The following is an 18,821-nucleotide window of genomic DNA, read 5'->3' on the forward strand; positions in this document are numbered from 1 at the left end:
CTCACTAGTATTTAGCATTATCACCACTTTTGTTTTAGGTATTTTAATAGATGTACAGTGATAGCTCATTGTGGACTTAATTTGCATTTCTCCAAAGGCTAAAGACATTAAACATCTTTTCTTGAGCTTATCTGCCATTCACAAATCATTTTTGGTGAATTATCCATTTGTTCATTTCCTTACCCTATTCTTTAAATTTGTTGTCAGTTTTTACTGTTGAGCTTTCAGAGTTCTTTATATTCTAGATTCAAGTCTTTAATCAGATACAGTCTTTGCTTTGCACAGATCTTATATGCACCAAGTTCAAATACTATACTTTGAATAACACCATACTCCCAACACTACACAAATTCCAGTTACCACAAATTACATTTAACTGTAATTGCATGAAGTACAAACTCTGTTACTGGCTCTTCAGTCCACAACTCACTAATGTAACATAAATGCTGCCGATGATGAGCAGCTGATTATACCACTTCTTTCTAACTTTGACAGGCCACTGCAAATTAGTTCATACACAGAGGTATAGTGTAGTTGTAGTTGCAGTTGTAGTTGTAGGACTTCCTCATCCTCCAATGACAAACCCACATAACATTTCATAAAAATGGGTATGCAAAAGAAAGAAGTAGCCAAGAAAGAAGTGCAACAAAGAAACTAACAGTGGTAACTCTGAAAGTAAAATTCCTATGGAATGTATATGGAGCTACAGAAGAGGCCACAATTTTTGCTTCAACTATCAGTTTTTTTCTTTTTCATTTTTTAAGATTTTATGTATTTTTTTTTTTGAGAGAGAGAGAGACAGCAACAGAGGGAACACAAGGAAGGGGAGTAGGAGAGGGGGAGAACAGGCTTCCCACGGAGCAGGGAGCCCGATGCAGGGCTCGATTCCAAGACCCTGGGATCATGACCTGAGCCGAAGGCAGACGCTTAATGACTGCCACCCCAGGCGCCTCCAAACATTATTTTTCAAACGTAAGAGAATGACAATCTATTCTTTCCCCCCTTATTTTCATTCATTTTATTGTTCTTTTCTTCTTCCTGATGATTCCAAGTTTTGTTCTACTGTTATTTCATTTTTATTTGGAGAATATTCTTTAGTCTTTCTTCTAGGTACATCGGCTAGTGACAAATTTTTTCAGTTTTCTTTTGTGTAAGAATGTCTTGATTTCAGGGTGCCTGGGTGGCTCAGTGGCCTTCGGCTCAGGTCATGATCTCAGGGTCCTGGGATTGAGCCCCACATCGAGCTCTCTGCTCAGCAGGGAGCCTGCTTCCCCCTCTCTTTCTGCCTGCCTCTCTTCCTACTTGTGATCTGTCAAATAATTAAATAAAATCTTAAGAAAAAGAAAAGAATGTCTTGATTTCTCTTTCACCCGTGAAGGATATTTTCATTGGCTATAGAATTCTGAGTGAACAGTTTTTTCAGGACTTGAAAATACTGTGCTACTTACTCTGGTCTTGGTAGTTTCAAATGAAAAATGCACTGTCAATCATTATACCGTTAGCTAGTATTTTTTTTTTCTGACTATCTGTTTTCAATATTTTTTCTGTATTTAATTTTCAGGAGGTTAACTGTGAAGAGTCAGAGTTCTCTGAGTTTATCCTACTGAAAATTCAGTTTCATCAATCTATTTGTTTATGCTCTTCATCATATTTGGGGATTTTTCCAACTTTATTTCTTAGTTTATTTTTTCATTATTTTTCAGTACTCTCTCCTTTCCTAAGACAGAAATGTTAGATCCTTCCTTGTAATCACACAGGTCCCTAAGTCTCTGTTCATTTGTTTTTTTCCATTTTTAATCATTTCTGTCTTCAAGCTTATTGGTTCTTCTCTTTCCTATTCTGCTACTGAGCCCTAGTCAGTGATTTTTGAACATTTTCAGTTGTATTTTTTCAGTTCTAAAAATTTCATTTGGTTCTTTTTTCTATCATCTGCTTCTTTCCTAAGGTTGTAATTTGTTTCAACAGTGTTCAGAATCATTTGTTGAATGATTTTTGTAACTGTTTTAAAATCCTTTTTAGGAAATTCAAACTTCTGTGTCATCCTACTGTTGGCATCTATTAACTGTTTTGCTGGTTCAAGGTTTGATTTTTTTTTTTTTTTAATTCTGGACATTTTGGGTATTAGTTTTAAGATTTCTCTAACTTACTGAATCTTCCTTTAAAGCACGCAGTTAAAATGTTTATATTTGGGGCACCTGGGTGGCTCAGTTGGTTAAGCGGCTGCCTTCGGCTCAGGTCAAGATCCTAGAGTCCTGGGATCCCGCCCTGCATTGGGCTCCCTGCTCAGCGGGAAGCCTGCTTCTCCCTCTCCCACTCCCCGTGCTGTGTTCTCTCTCTCAGTGTGTCCCTGTCAAATAAATAAGTAAAATCTTAAAAAAATTTTTTTTAATGTTTACATTTAATACGCTGGTTCTGTCCTTCTTATATGGCTGTGACTCTAAGACAATTTAGTTTCCGGACCCTATGCAGCGTTATTTTGGTCTGTTTCCTTTATAACCTGCCAAAAGCACATCTAGAAACCTGCGAGTATTCCACACTATGTTTCAGTTATCAAATCTTCTGCTCTGTTAATTCTGGTCAGTTTCTCACGTGGGTCACCAGAGAATATGGCCAAGGCTTCATTTGTGAAATCCCTTTCTCCAGCTCCCTGTCTCCAAAATCCTACCACCATCCTCTAGTTAGGAGGAAGAACATCACCTGCCACCACTGGACACTCTACATTGGGACAGAAATCCTTCCTTGGCCTCTTTACCACCCTGCTGGGGAAACTGAAACACTGCTTCACTGATGCTAGTATGAGGGTGGAAGTTCAGGCTCCTCACTTACCCTCACTGACAACGTCCCAAAGTGGGGAGCAAAATGATGCTTCACACTACCTCAGTGCCAAGTAGAAGGTAAGAATATAGATTCTCCATTCACCATCACCCATTCCCCCCCCAACTCCCACCAACACACACAATCGCATCACCTCTGCTCCAAGTGAAAAATCACCTTGGTAGTGTAAGGCAGGGGAAGACATTCAAATATCCTACTTGGCCTCTACCGATACCACCCCAGCAGGTGAAGCAGCCTGCTACCCCCATGTAGAGGGTAGAAAACCAGGCTCTGCACTTGGTGTCTACTGGTACCACACCAGCAGAGGAAACAGAGAATAGTCTCCTACCATTGGGCAGAGGGTAGAAATACCAGCTCCCTGTTCAAGGCTCACTGATGCCACCTTGGTTAAGGCAGCAGAATACTGCATCATATCCTGTCACTGCCATTCATAGGTGGTAGAAGTTCAGCCTACCCACCTGGCTTCTGGTGATACCACTTTGGTGTAGGAATGAGAATGCAGCCTGCTACCACCAAGTAGGAGGTGGAAATCCAAGTTTCCCATTCAACTTCTACTGGTACAAGTGTGGGGTGGGAGATTTCCATCATCTCTGGCTAAACTAGGACAGATATTGTCAAAAAGAACATAGCAACGAGCCCCTGATCCACATCTCTAACCATTTATCAGTCAAAGGACATTTGGCCTCTTTCCAATAACTTGGCTATTGTTAATAATGCTTCTTAAACACTGGGGGCGGGGGGGGGGGGCTGTATCCCTTCAAATCAGTATTCTCGTATCCTTTCAGTAAATACCTAGTAGTGCAATGCCTGGATCATAAGGTAGGTCTATTTTTAACTTTTTGAGAAACCTTCATACTGTTTTCCAGACTGGCTGCACCAGTTTGCATTTCCATTAACAGTTTAAGAGGGTTCCCCTTTCTCTGCATCCTCAGCAACATTTGTTTCCCAAGTTGTTAATTTTAGCCATTCTGACAGCTGTGAGGTTAAAAAATATTTTCTTAATATTCATACTTTTCTATACGAACTTAACTATGGAAAAGAACACCACTAAAAGAGAACAAAAAGAAGAGATGGGGTAGAATGGGTCTATCACCCACAGAGAAGACATGAATCAGGGGCTCACTGCTATGTTCCCATCAGGTCCACATGAAGCCCGGAGGGGATGATAAGTGAGAATGAGTCCAACCCCTGGCCATAGGAACATCAATCTCTGTTCTAAGCACCTAGGCACACACCTCTCTCTTCTGCTGACCTCTGCTTCATCAGGTAAGAGGATTTGATTTTCCCCACTCTCCTAACCAGTGGTATGATGAAATTTTATCTTTTACCTTCCTACAACCACTGCCATCCTGCATCCTACTCATCTTCTCATACCATATACACTCTCCATACTGGGAGACGTGACTTCACTAAAATGAGGAAAGACATGTAGGACATGGTCTGCATATTAACACATCCTAATTAGGTCCTCCTCAACACCAAAACCAAAAAACAAAACAACAAAAGGCTCATTTGTCTCAGAAACGCTTAGCTCTAAACGATCTGAGGGACCTAAGGCTCCTTCCACTTAACATACAAGCTGTCAAGAACCTGATGCTGCCCCTCCAAGATATTGCCTGGATTCTGGGGCACCAGTAGAGAGACAAAGCAAAAGAGGACTGTGAGGAGGATAAGAGGGAGAACTTAGAGAGCCCTCTAAAGTAGCCATCAGAGGAGCTTCTTTCAAGGACAGACCTCAAATGCAAGTGCAAAAAAATGATATGGGAGCAGAGCTTGGGTTGTTCAGTCAGTTAAGCATCTGCTCTTGGGCTCAGTTCATGATCCCAGGGTCCAGGGCTCAAGTCCCACATCGGGCTCCCTGCTCAGCAAAAAGCCTGCTTCTCCCCTTGCTTGTCCTCTCTCTCTGCCAAATTAAAAATAATACACACACACACACACACACACACACACACACACACATTTATTTTTTTTAATAATGTGGGACATTTCTCTGGCTATCACATGAGTTCATGATCCATCTCAAGTTTAAGATTGGGCTGCATTTCTGCCTTTTTCTCCTTCTCATTCCCTTAGTTTGTACACAAATTCAGAACTGGAGGAAACCTCAGCCATCCTCTTGTTCCACCCCTGTGCTGTACATTTAGGAACATGAACCCTGGAACAGGGAATACATTTGCTACATGTTCAAAGGACATGGACAAGGATCAAGGCCTCCTTCCCAGCTTAGCTCCTCTGTTCTTTAAGCTTGTGTCTAATCCAAGTGAAAGTGAGGAGATTTGTGTTTTAATCTCTACTTCCCTCACTCTTGTCTGTAAAAATGAAGAGTATGATTATCTCTTCTTTGTGCCTCTATTTCCCCAAACATAAAATGCAAAGTTAGAACCTAAACAATTAAATGCTCCCAGCATTGGTTTATTTTTTTTTAATAAGGATTACTTATTTGGCATTAACTACCCTTTGAATTATTTTACAGTATTATTATCATAACCCCATGTATATTTTAACAGCTGCAGGAAGAAATGATTCCTTTCAAGGCTGTCCAGTAGGCTTACTAACTCCCTGGAAAGAGTATCACACACCTTGTCTTCCTTTGAACTCTCCACTTCTGCCCCCTCCTTGAATTTTGCCAGAGCACTCTTGAGGTCCTGAGATGTGTAGGTGTTAGTGTTGATGTCCAGCCTGTCCAAAGAGAAGGTGAGAGTCAGGAAGGAGGCACCATCTTTCCCAAGGAAAAAACACCCCCCACCACCACAGGGGCTGGCACTCCAAAACAAGGTAAGCCAGGCCAGCTCTAACTCAGAGTGCACCACTCTAACTTTGACTTTGGTCAGCCACAAGCAAACAGGTAGTCTTACCTTGAAGCTAGAGGAGAAAATACACAGTTGAAGATGGGGTCATTTCATGAAAGAGGAGGAAATGCCATGGGGCAGACAGAGGCCTACCATGGAGAGAGAGCTCTCAGCCAGCTACACAGGCAGAAGTATGTCTGGAATGTCAGTGTGATGCTGTTCTGGCAGCATGTGACAGGAGGACCTCCTGGAAATAGTGGGCACAAAGGGTATAACAAGCACCTTATTTATATTCTTCTAGTAAAGGGGGACCTGAACACCCCCCTATATGGGCCTGGCCTGATTTCATAAGGCAATCTTTCTTCACAAAAAAAGGCTGGATAAAATCACACCTTTAAAACCAACTCCTAGGGGTGCCTGTGTGGCTCAGTGGGTTAAAGACTGCTTTTGGCTCAGGTCATGATCCCAGAGTCCTGGGATCAAGCCCCGCATCAGGTTCTCTGCTCAGCAGGAAGCCTGCTTCCTCCTCTCTCTGCCTGCCTCTGCCTACCTGTGATCTCTCTGTCAAATAAATAAATAAATAAATCTTAAAAAAAAAAAAAATGAAACCAACTCCTGGGCAAAGAGAAAACGCAGGAGGTATGTATCAATCTGACCAAGGAATAAGTTTGAGATACTGAGGACTAGACACAAAGCCAACCACCTTCCAAAGTCAGCCTCTGAGGAGAGGGAGGAAAGAAACAAATGTGGATGTCATTTCAAGAACTTGGCAAAAACTCAAGTGGCATCTTCTCAAAGCCCCCTGGAGCTGATCCAAGCCATGACTGTTCTTCTTGAGAGAAGGCATTCATGGGATGGGGTGGGTTTTGCCACCAATGGTGACTTCTGATCAGTGAACAGACAGGTAAGACTAAGAGTAACATAAACAAAGGAAGTGTGGAATGTGGTCTGTGCTTGACAACACTATCCAGCTCTGGGCAGGGGAAGGGGGTGGCGGGGTGGTTTAAGGATAGCCCAGGAGATATATACAGGTGGGGAAGGAAGGGGCTAACAGGCTGCTCTGGGCAAGATAAGCATATCAGTCTAAAAGTCAAGATGTCAGCAGGCCTTAGTGCCTATGAGAGGCACATGCTCTTAGGGCTTTGCTCATTTAGTCTTTGATTCATCCTAGAAACCTCTTAGAGCCCTAAGAAAAATGCTTGTCTTCTCTAAACCTCAATCTTCATAAACTAATTAATAATAGCTAATCACTCCCATTTATTGAACACTTAACCATGTGTCAGTCACTGTTTTAATCCTTTAAAAGTATTATTTCATTCAACTGATTACCACAATCCTACGAGGTAGGGAAGATGACCCCTCTTTCAGAAGAGCATCACCCACTGACAGTAGCATGAGGAAGCCACTGCCCTGCCCCTTATCCCTAAAACAGAGGTAAGTATTTGGGGGCACAGCCTAAACGGATTACCCCCTCCCTCCTCTAAGACTTGGTCGGAACAAATCCCATCATGCTAATACCTCTATTCACTGCCTTAAGTGCTGCTCTTCCAGGCCACTTGCCATCATCCATTCTCAGCCCAACCTATACACACATACAAGTGTGTGCATGTGTGACTGCACACACAGACATCAAATCATCTTCAGCTGGTATGCCCACTTCATTCTTCACTCAGAAAAATAGATGCTATCATCAAGAACATCTTCATATTCCACTCATCACCTCTATACACCAACCTACACCAAATATACACTGTCTGCTTTCCCCTCTACAGCGAAGGGTAACAGTGTCCCTGCTCCTATTAAACTTATGTTCCAGATTCCACTTCTCTTTTCAAAAGTTTTAACTCCCATAATTATACTTCTCTCTCCTGTCTGCATCTTCATTTTCTCTCTCTGGTTGGATTATTCCTTTGAATATACCAACACTCTTTTTGACTCCAGGGTCTCTAATTATCATGCCATTCCTCTTCTCCTCCTCAGAGTAAAACTTTATAACACATTGTCTTCACTCATTATTCTCATCTTCATGACTTCTACCTACACTGCCATTTGCTCTAATCCGGATTCAGTTCCCACAGCCTACTAAAACTTCTCATCAAGATTACTAAAGTAGGGGCGCCTGGGTGGCTCAGTGGTTAAGCCGCTGCCTTCGGCTCAGGTCATGATCTCAGGGTCCTGGGATCGAGTCCCGCATCGGGCTCTCTGCTCAGCAGGGAGCCTGCTTCCTCCTCTCTCTCTCTCTCTCTCTCTCTCTCTCTCTCTCTGCCTGCCTCTCTGCCTACTTGTGATTTCTCTCTGTCAAGTAAATAAATAAAATCTTTAAAAAAAAAAAAAAAAAAAGATTACTAAAGTAATTGACGACCAGATCCCATGGACTCTTCACTCATGTCAATCTCCTTAACTACTGTGTGGCATTTACAAAGTTCACCACCACCTTGTTGAAATACCCTCCTTCCTAGCTACTTGTTACTACATTCTACGGCTGCTTCCCCTTCCTTCCTCCTTCTCTGACTCTTTTCTTGGTTCCTCATCTCCTACTGAACCCTATATACTTGATTGCTTTGGAGTTCAATCCTGAATAACCATCTCTATTTCCACATTCTCCACTAGTTCTTTTAAAATACCTGTCAGGCTGGGCACCTGGATGGCTCAGTTGGTTAAGCATCTGCCTTCAACTCAGGTCATGATCTCAGGGTCCTGAGATCAAACCCCACGTCAGGGTCCCTGCTCAGCAGGGAGTCTGCTTCTCCCTCTTCCTCTGCCCCTCCTCAACCCGCTGCTCATGCTGTCTCTCAAAAAATAAAATCTTTAAAAAAAATCAATTAAGATAAAATAAAGTATCTGTCAGGCAATGATGTCCAAAGTTATATCTTTGACCAATCCTCTCCCCAGAGTACCAGCCAGACTGTGGTACAACTAACTGATGTATCATGGATCTCAGATATTCATCAGGCACCTCAAATTTACTACATGTAAAACAGAGGTCTTGATGTTTCTCCCCATTAATCTGCTCCTTTCTCAATCTTTTCTATTTCAATAAATGGTACTTCTAAGAACCTACTTGTGTTAAATCCCAAAATGAGGCTTTATCTCAAATACCTTCCCACTGCCTTCCTTCAACCCCTAAATCTTTATAAGCAAGCCCCCCTGGCACCACCTCCAAATTAAATCTCCACACCCAACCACTCTCCATCATGACACTATCTAGACTAAGCCACCATTATAACTTACCTGATCTACTGAAATGACACCCTAATTGTTTCTCTGTGCTTCTTCTTTTGTCCATCCTCAATCTACTCTCCATACACACAGCAATAGACTGAATTTGCTAAACTACATCATATTTGACTACTCTCCCACCCCAAATCCTCCACTGGATTTCCATTACAATTCTACTTAAATGAAGACAGCTCAACATGCACCTCCAAACTTCACATGATCTGGCCCCTCTTGAGGCCACTCTCCAAAACCATCTATTATGCTTCTTTCTTCTCCTACTCTCTAGTCACTCTGGTCATTTTCCTATTTCCCAAACTTGATGGAGTCTCTTCCTTGACAAAGCTGGAGATTCTCCTTTTTCTCTCTGCCTGAGATGCTCTAACCTTAACTCTGTAAAATTAACTCTTTGCATAACTAAATCCCAGTCATTTTTCAGGTCTTGTTTTAAATATCACCTTAATGAGACCTTCCAAAACCATCCTATTTAAACTGGACTTCCCTAGGGACTAATTACCTTGCTTATTTCTTCCCTATTTTCTACCACTATCTGTAATTATTTCTCTTGCATTTTTATTTTTCTGTTTTTCTGCCTGCCAGCCTAACACTAGCATCCTGTTTCATTTACTACTGTATCTCCAGTACATGGCACATATGCACTCAACAGGTCTTTTATGAAATTAATGAATGGAGCAAGAAAATGGCTCTGTCTTTGGCCCACTCCCTTAATCACAATGCTGTATTCTACCATGTTAAATGCTCAACTCAAGATGGGAAAACCTGATTGTACACCGTCCTTCATCCCTCTGAACCGAAGACAGTGATTCAAAGAAGATGGTTGTTCCAGGGCAAAAAAGACTGATACAATGTTGGGATGTTGACAGGGATATGAACTAAAACCAGTGGAGATGACAATGCCTAAGACATAAATAGCAAGAGAAAACCCAACTGCTAGGAACCAAATATACACTGAAGGCAGTGCCAGGAGAGGCCTCTGAAACAAGTCAGAGTCAGATGCCTTATCTCAGATTTTAGAGCCCAGAGTCATTACAGCTCTAGTTAGCAGTGTGGCCAGTCATATATCCAGCAGAACTGGTGGACAGGCTGCCATGGATGCTAAATGGACAGGCTGCCATTGCATGCTAAATGGACCGTACCCATCTCTCCTTAACCAGTGGTTCTAAACTCAGTGATCATCAACCTCTTTGACAATCTCATGGAAAGCTGTGGGCCTTGTCTTCTTGTCCCCTGAACAGAATGAGCAGATAAGCAAACTACTCTAAAAATTGTGGAAATGAACCCTGCCCTTTGGCCACTGTTACCATTCTGGTACTGAAGAGCCAGGAAGACAATTTTAAGTAGAACTGGAGGAGCCCAAGATGAGGTCCACAGCAGAAGGAAGAAGTCACCATCAGAGGTGGCCAGAGATTCACTGAGTTTACAGCAGTGAAACCCACACCACTTTGTCCATGATTCTGGTTGCTGTTTAGACAGGTTTGCTACTACTAATAAATGCGGAGAAGGAAGAGGATATGTCCAATATACCCTGGAGGCTATTCCAGACCAGAACCCTCAGAAACATTCTGAAGGAGAAAAGTAAAGAGGCAGAAATAAAACAGATATCTCTCTCTTATGGTGTGCCTATTACAGACCACACGAATAATTTTGATTTCTAGCCTAAAAAGATAAAAGCAACTGACAAAGCATTTAGTAATCTTACTGAAGATCTATGGTAAGGTACTGGAAAAAGAACTTTCCACAAGTACTAAAATCAACAAATTCCAAGTTAATCAAGTTAATTCAATATTCTTAAACCAAGAATAAAATAAGCTTTTTATTTAGAAAATAGGACTTGGCACAGAGGTGATAAAAGACCTCCTGACGTACTCTGAGACACTGATATATGTGTGCATATATGTGTGTGCTAGGGATGGAGGGAGCTTGGCAGGGGTTACAACAATGAAATTTTATTCTTTCTTCGATGGTTGTGAGAAATTAATCATCATATGGCCTCCAGGTATAAACCTGTCAAGAGAGATGGGGAAGATAAAGATCCTCCCCAGTTAGGAGTGACTGTGTGGAGGACAAATATCCTTATCACAATATATAATCAAATTTTCTAACAGTAAAAAACACCCACATCTGAGCAGGTTGCTCTGTGGGGTTGTTGGTGCCATAGGACTGAAGGTACATATGGACAGGCTAAATAACCTTTTGTTGAGTACATCAAAGAAATGACTCAGGTTAAGAATTGGGTCTCTCCTGGGCGCCTGGGTGGCTCAGTGGGTTAAGCCGCTGCCTTCGGCTCAGGTCATGATCTCAGGGTCCTGGGATCGAGTCCCGCATCGGGCTCTCTGCTCAGCGGGGAGCCTGCTTCCTCCCCTCTCTCTCTCTCTGCCTGCCTCTCTGCCTACTTGTGATCTCTCTCTGTCAAATAAATAAATAAAATAAAATTAAAAAAAAAAAAAAAAGAATTGGGTCTCTCCTTTAACTTCTGGCTCTTATCTAACTGCAGAATATGGTTGAAATAACGAAAATTCAAGGACTGAGTAACACTAACCCAGCTCAATCCATTATTGACTGTCAATACTTGCATTCATTTAGAATAGAGGCATCAAGTCTTTGTTATGACCACATAATATTTTAGGTTTTATGGGCCTTATGGTAATCATCCCAACTAACTCAACTCTGCCAGCTAATAGGAAAGTGGACACAAACTATACATAAATGAATGAGCATAACTGTGTTCCAATAAAACTTTATTTATGGACACTGAAATCTCTAAGAGCTATGAAATATCATTCTTTTGCTATTTTCCAACCATTAAAAAATGTTAAAAACAACTTAGCTGTGGGCTGCACAAAAACAAGCAGCAGTCCCAGTATGGCCCACAGCCCATAATTTGCTGGTCCCTGTGTTAGAAACCTCATGATTGGTATTTACGACCTTTAAAATTACCCAAATCTAGCAGCCCCTGCAAACCCCAGGTCTCTTCCTCCCTCACATAAAAAAGAACTTGCAAGTAGTACTTAATAATTCAAAGCAAAGAATAGAAAAATAGACAAATTGCCCAAAATCAAATACTCTAAACTGGTTATTAAAAAATAAAGCAATCTCTTACCATTGGAGAATTTTTATCCTGCAAGAAAGCCTGTTTAATATGGACTAACAAGAGGAAAAGTTAGTCTGAATTAAAGACTTTAAAATGCAATTTTATTGTTCACCAAGGAAGTATTACTGCAAAGCAGAAGGCCTAACAGGCCTGTTTTAATGAATAGATGACTCATCTGTAATCAGCACATTAATTGTTGGGATTCAAATGGGTGCTCTTAAAGTACTGGGAAAAATAGCATCATTTTTAAAGCAGGTTAAGCATTCCCCCTACAGCCCTTTCTAAAGTATCAATTTGCTTTGCAAACCAATTCTTTCTGTAGATTCTACAAGTAAACTTCCACAAAACCTTGACAGATTTATCACAAATTCTAGACTACTAGACTTCAAATTTTTTAAAAAGCCACAGGAATTTGGGTAAGAAACATTTTATTTTCATTACTTTCAGTATTACAAAATCAATATTGTCAACCTCCCAGTCCCTAGGGTCATCACTGTACCTTCTGCCTTTTTTCAACCCTTTCAAATTACTTCGGAACTTGTCCTCTTCTTGAAGTTTCACTTCTCTTGCCCCAGTCTGGAGATTCAGCCGCACATGGGATCCTGCAGGGACAGCCTGCCCTAAAAGCCAAGAAGAAAGAGGGCTCATGAGGCAGACAGTCCTCAAAGGGACAGTGCAATGGGATGTTTGGCTAACATTGTGTTCCACTGCCTGACTCCATCCATCTCTCTAACACACACACATACCTCACACATATTTTCTCCTTTTGCTAATACATATCAAATTAAGGGAATGAGGCAGATGGGCAAGGGCATCTGCACTTCAATCAAGAGACCAATAACTCCAGTTAGAACCTGCATCTTTAAGCTATTCTGTTTTCTTTAAACTGAGCTATAATAAGTCTTTCTGTTAATGTGCAGGTGAATAGTAAATACTACTCACCCTTAAGGATGTGGCTACATCCCTGCATCCTTCATGACATGCTTCTTGCCCCTCCCCAACAATCCCAGACAACCCCAGCGAGCTTGCCATTCCACCAAGCTTAGACCTCACCACCTTCTTCTATTCATCATCAGGCTCCTTCTGTGAGGCTCTCTCCCTGATGAGCACAGGGACTATATCTCTTCCTATTTTATTTCCCAAGCCCCCAGACCAGGGTGTGATTGGAAGGTAAGAGGATAGAGCAAGCCAAGGAGTCAGGGAATGGAATCAACAGAAACTAGAAACTAAAAATCTATGCCCAACCATCTCAGAAGAGACAATCCACTAACTGAAAAAACAAGTAATGTGAATGGATGGGCTATTCATACACAGTGTACAAAATTACTCAAAGACAGCTGAAAAGCAGGTAAGGACACTACAAAAAAAGAACTACAGGCCGGTATCTCTGATGAACTCAGATGCAAAGATTCTCCACAAAATATTAGTGAACTAAATCCAATAATACATTAAGAAAGTCATTTACCATGATCCAGTGAGATTTACTCCTTGGGTGCACAGGTGGTTCGATATTTGCATATCAATGAACGTGACAGGTCACATGGACAAGAGAAAGCATATAAATTCATTTCAAGAGATGTAGAAAAAGTATATGACAAAATAAAATACCCATTCATGATAAAAACCCTCAACAAATAAGATCTAGAGGAAACATACCTTAATATAATAAAGCCCATCTATGAAAAACCCACAGGTAATATCATCTTCAATGTGAAAAAACTGAGAGCTTGCCCCCTAAGATCAAAAACAAGACAAGAACATCCACTGCTGCCACTTTCATTCAACAGAGTGCTGGAAGTCCTAGCCACAGCAATCAGACAAGAAGAAGAAATAAAAGGCATCCAAATCAGTAAAGAAGAAGTAAAACTTCCACAATTTGCAGATGACATGATACTATATGTAGAAAATCTTAAGACCACCCTAAAAAATTACTAGACCTGATAAATGAGTTTAGTCAAGTTACAGGATACAAAATCAATATACAGAAATCTGATGCATTTCTATACACTAATAATGAAGGTCAGAAAGAGAAATTAAGAAAACAATCTCATTTATGATTGTACCAAAAATAATAAGATACTTAAGAATATAACTAAACAAACAGATGAAAGACTCATACTCTGAAAACTGTAATACTGATGAAAGATGTCAAAGAAGGGACCATTGGTGGTTCAGTCAGTTAAGCGTCTGCTTTTGACTCAGGTCATGATCCCAGGGTCCTGGGATCAAGGCCCACAACAGACTCTGCTTTGCAGGGAGCCAGCTTCTCCCTCTGCCTGCTGCTCCCCGTTTGTGCACTCTCTCTTTCTCTCTCTCTTTGACAGACAGACAGATGGATAGATAGATAGATAGATAGATAGATAAGACATAAACAAATGAAAAGCTATTCATTCCATGCTCATGGATTGGAAGAGCAAATATTGTTACAATGTCCATACTACTCAAAGAAATCTACATATTTAATGTAATCCCTAACAAAACACCAAAAGTATTTTTCACAGAGCTAGAGCAAATAATCCTAAAATTTGTGTGGCAACACAAAGACCCTGAATACCCAAAGCAATTCTGAAAAAGAAGCAAACTGGAAGTACAACAATACCAGATTTGAAGATATACTACAAAGCTGCAGTAATTAAAACAGTATGGTACTAGCACAAAAATGGACACAGAGATTAACAGAATAGTGTCCAGATAAACCCACAATTATATGGTCAAGTAATGTATGACAAAGGAGGCAAAAATATACAGTGGCAAAAAGACAGTCTCTTCAACAAATGGCGTTGGGAAAACTGGACCCCCTTCTTACCCTATGCACAAAAATAAACATAAAATAAATTAAGAACCTAAATGTGAGAACTGAAACCATAAAAATCCTAGAGCAGAGCACAGGCAGTGATTTCTGGCTGTAAGAACATTTTTCCAGATATGTCTCCTAAGCCAAGGGAAACAAAACCAAAAGTAAACTACAGGGATTAGATCAAAATAAAAAGCTTCTCCATAGCAAAAGAAGCAACAAAACAAGATGACAACCTACTGAACAGAAGATATTGAAAGTGATATACCTGCTAAGAGGTTAGTATCCAAAATACATATGAAGAACTTACACAACTCAACACCAAAAGAAAACAAATAATCCATTTGGAAAATGGGCAGAAAGCTTTGCACTAGTGGTGGGGCAAACTGCTGCAGCCACAGCGCCATTAGGAAATAGTACAGAGGTTCCTCAAAAATTAAAAATAGAATTACCATGCAATCCAGTAATTCCACTATTGAGTATTTACACAAAGAATACAAAAACACTAATTTGAAAAGATATATGCACCCTTATGTTTACCACAGAATTATTTACAATGGCCAAAATATGGACATAACCCAAGTGTCCATCAACAGATAAATGGATAAGAAAGATGTGGTATATGTATATACAATGGCATGTTACTCAGATATAGAGAAGAATGAAATCTTGCCATTTACAACAACATGAATCTAGAGGACATAATGCTAAGTGAAATAAGTCAATCGGAGAAAGACAAATACCATACGATTTCAACTCATATGTGGTATTTAACAAACAAAACAAACAAGAGACAAAACACTAGACTCTTAAATATAGACAACACACTCACAGTTACTAGAGGGGATGTGGGTGGGGATGTAGGCAAAACAGGTAAAGGGGATGAAGAGTATACCCATCATGATGAGCACTGAGTAATATAGAGACATCACTATATTGTACACCTAAAACTAATAGAATACCATATGTTAACTATACTGGAAATAGAGAAGAATTTTTTAAAATATTGTTTAAAAAGCAAGTGTGCAAGATCACATACTACAAACAGATTGTTACCCAGAAACTACTATATACCAGCTACTGTGGCAGGTTCTAAGAATACAAAGAGGAATGTTAATGGCCACAGGGATAGAAAATTTTAGGGAAAGAGTTCAAGATATTAGAAATCTAGATGAAATCCTGCTCTGTGCTTTTTCCTGCCAGAGGATGGCATGGCCTTGCTGATGTTGAATTTGATTCAAGGATCAAAAAAGGATGACAATATTTTAAAAATTCCTTTAAGGGAAGCATATAGCATGAGTTCTCTCAGAACTTAGACTAGGTAAACCTTAAGTATAAAAAGGTAATGAGGTAGCAAGATTTCAAGTTTTCTCAATTCTGGCAGAACCACAGTGAACTCCAAGTTCTACTGACCACTGTGTCTCTACCAGAGAACTAAAAGCCAGGGAAATACCATGCCAAGACAAGCTGTTCAGATCCTGTTGCCCCCACTTCAGTAGAGAGTTTCTGTATCTTTGGCTAAAAAAATTAATGGGAAATTAAGTACATGAGTATATGTACATAACCATCTTCTTCTAACCTCAAAATCAACCAAAATGCTTCAAGGTTAAAAAAAAAATACATGCCCAAAGTAGAGTGGGGAAAACTTTCTCTGGGGAGGCTTCCTGAATAAGGTTAAACTAGTGGTTGAATGAGGCAAAACGGCTGGGAAAATAGGGAATCCAAAATAGAGCTGTGCGTGCAAAGACTCAGACACAGAAACTGACAGGCTACATTCAGGCAGCCAGGAGCAAACGAATCAGGGAGAACTGGAAAGACCGGAGGCAGCTGAGGACAAGATGAGGCCAACTGGTGGCAACAACAAGGAACTGGCAACTTCTATGCTTTTCCAGGATCATGGGGCAAGAGGTATCTTCTTTACCATTAATCTCTCCATGTGTGAAGGCAAGAGGTTGTCTCACCTGGAGAGATCCCAAACTGACAAAACAACAGAGTATCTTTCTAGCCTAAAGGCTAATAAGCAGGCCATCCTTGATATTCCCTTTACCTCACCATCCCCCATACCCAATGCATCTCTAAAACCTAGTGATTTTTCCTGTTACAACATCTCTTGAATTCATTCTGTCCTCCTCACCACTGCTCTTGTCCAAACCATCACCATGTCTCTTCTGGACAGTGCCACAGCCTTTCCGTGGACTCCTTAATCTATTCTTAGCTCCTGGTCCAATGTTCTTTACAAACAACAGTTTGAGGGGTTTTTTTTGTTGTTGTTGTTGTTGTTGTCGGTGGTGGTGGTGGTGGTGGTGGTGGTTTGTTTTTTTAAATACAAATCTGACTATGTCATTACCTTGTTTCAAACCTTTTAGGGGCTTCTGACTTCTCTCAAAATAAAATTGAAAGTCCTCATGGTGGTCAATGAGGCCCATTAGTATCTAGCCCCTGCCTGCCTTTTCAGCCTTGTCCACTCCCTATTCTCCTTTTTCCATTCCATGAAAGAAGCTTGTTTATTCCTACCATGGAGCCATTCCACTTGCTGTTCGTTTTGCCCAGAAGGCTCTTTCCAACCCCAGCCTCCCTATCTCCTCAACTTCCCAATCCCAGCTAACAGTTACTTCCTCTGAGTGGTATCCTCTATTTTCTCAGACCAGACCCGGCTGATCCTGCTCCCTACATTCATTCGCAGCACCACGGACCGCAATCAGTGGTTACAGTTTAGCGTTTTTATTCATCTGTTAAAAAGAAATGGTCACCATTTTATCCCCAGGGCCTATCCTATGGTCTAGTACACAGCAAATCCTCAATAATTATTTGCTGAGTAAAGATTAAAAATGAAAAAGAAGAAATCCTAGCTCATCTAGAGGTGTGTGGAAAGACCAAAAAGGATTTTTACTAGCTCAAGAGGATTCAAAATAATTAGTCATGTTAATAGTTTCTTTTGTAGTAATACTACTACTAGTGATACAAACAAGAGTAGCACTTTGAAATTTCAGACTTTTGATCAAAATTAGAAATGGACAAGGTGAAAAAAAAGTATGTGACTAATAGTTTCAAAACATAACAGGTTATATAATATGCCAAAGTGGCCAAGGAACAGACTAGAATCTTATGTGAATCCACTTATTTGGGGAAAATTCCAAAATTACTCCCTTCACATAAGCCACCACAGGGGGCAAGAGCAACCACAATAGCATTAACTTAAAATACAGGTTACGCTCATTTAAGATACACAAAACCAGCAATGGCAGCAACAGAGGCAGCAGAAAACAGAATATTTTAAATGTTTCCACCCCACTGGGAAGAAGGCCAATTTAGCATGCAACTTGACCTGCATCCTTCCAGAGCCTCTATGAAGGAACAGGGACACTCAAAGAGCAGAATGGATACAAAAAGTCACAAGGTACATCCAGGTCAAGAGTCAGCAATTGAAAGGTGGAAGGCAAGGGGGAAGGCAGAAAATATGACAGGGATCCAGAAAGGCCCCTCAACAGGCCTGCAAAGCCTACTGTAACAATGTCCCTATTACTGGCCCTCTGGGGACAAACCATGGCCTGAATAAACAGTCTCTGACAAAAGGAAACACTGTCCAAATTAAGTAAGGCCACATCATACTTGAATTTTGATGCCCACTGAGAATCTGTCACTGACTTCAATCATAGTCCAAGACCCAGGTAATAACTCTTGCTTTTCCATGGGGGAAAATCTGTGGTGGGCTACATTATTGTCACCAACTGTCCCCCACTTTGCCTGTATCCACACCCTTTGTCAGGACCTTGCAGCACCTCCTACCATGGTGGAGTACTTTCCTACCCCTTGACTCTGAACTTTGTTTATGATGTGCTTCAGCCAGTGGGATGTCAGCAAATATGCCATAGCGATTTGAAATGTGCTTATATGTTTTGCTAGTCTTTTGGAATTCTATCATCACCATGAGAAATGTTTGCCAGCATTCTGGTCTGAGAAGGATGAGACCCATGGAGCAAATGTGGACCCCAACTGCAGAACGGAGCTAAGCCCAGCTGAGCCTAGCCATGGTAAACCAGGTCTAGCTGATCTACAGACACATGAGCAAGAATAA

At 40.8% G+C, this 18,821-nt stretch overlaps 1 protein-coding gene across 12 annotated transcripts in view; it reads right to left on the reverse strand.

Moving 5' to 3' along the window:
- The window catches only part of SIL1 (SIL1 nucleotide exchange factor), a 218,465-nt gene that overhangs the window by 79,303 nt on the left and 120,341 nt on the right, over positions 1 to 18,821 (reverse strand). For all 12 annotated transcript variants that reach the window (XM_059174707.1, XM_059174704.1, XM_059174708.1 and 9 more), the window contains 2 exons: positions 12,452 to 12,572; positions 5,415 to 5,514 (listed from right to left, as the gene is read on the reverse strand). In XM_059174707.1, coding sequence (XP_059030690.1) covers positions 5,415 to 5,514; positions 12,452 to 12,572 — 221 coding nt within the window. The remainder of the gene's footprint in view (positions 1 to 5,414; positions 5,515 to 12,451; positions 12,573 to 18,821) is intronic.

Source organism: Mustela lutreola, chromosome 5 (genome assembly GCF_030435805.1).
Source record: "Mustela lutreola isolate mMusLut2 chromosome 5, mMusLut2.pri, whole genome shotgun sequence".
NCBI classification, from domain to species: domain Eukaryota; kingdom Metazoa; phylum Chordata; class Mammalia; order Carnivora; family Mustelidae; genus Mustela; species Mustela lutreola.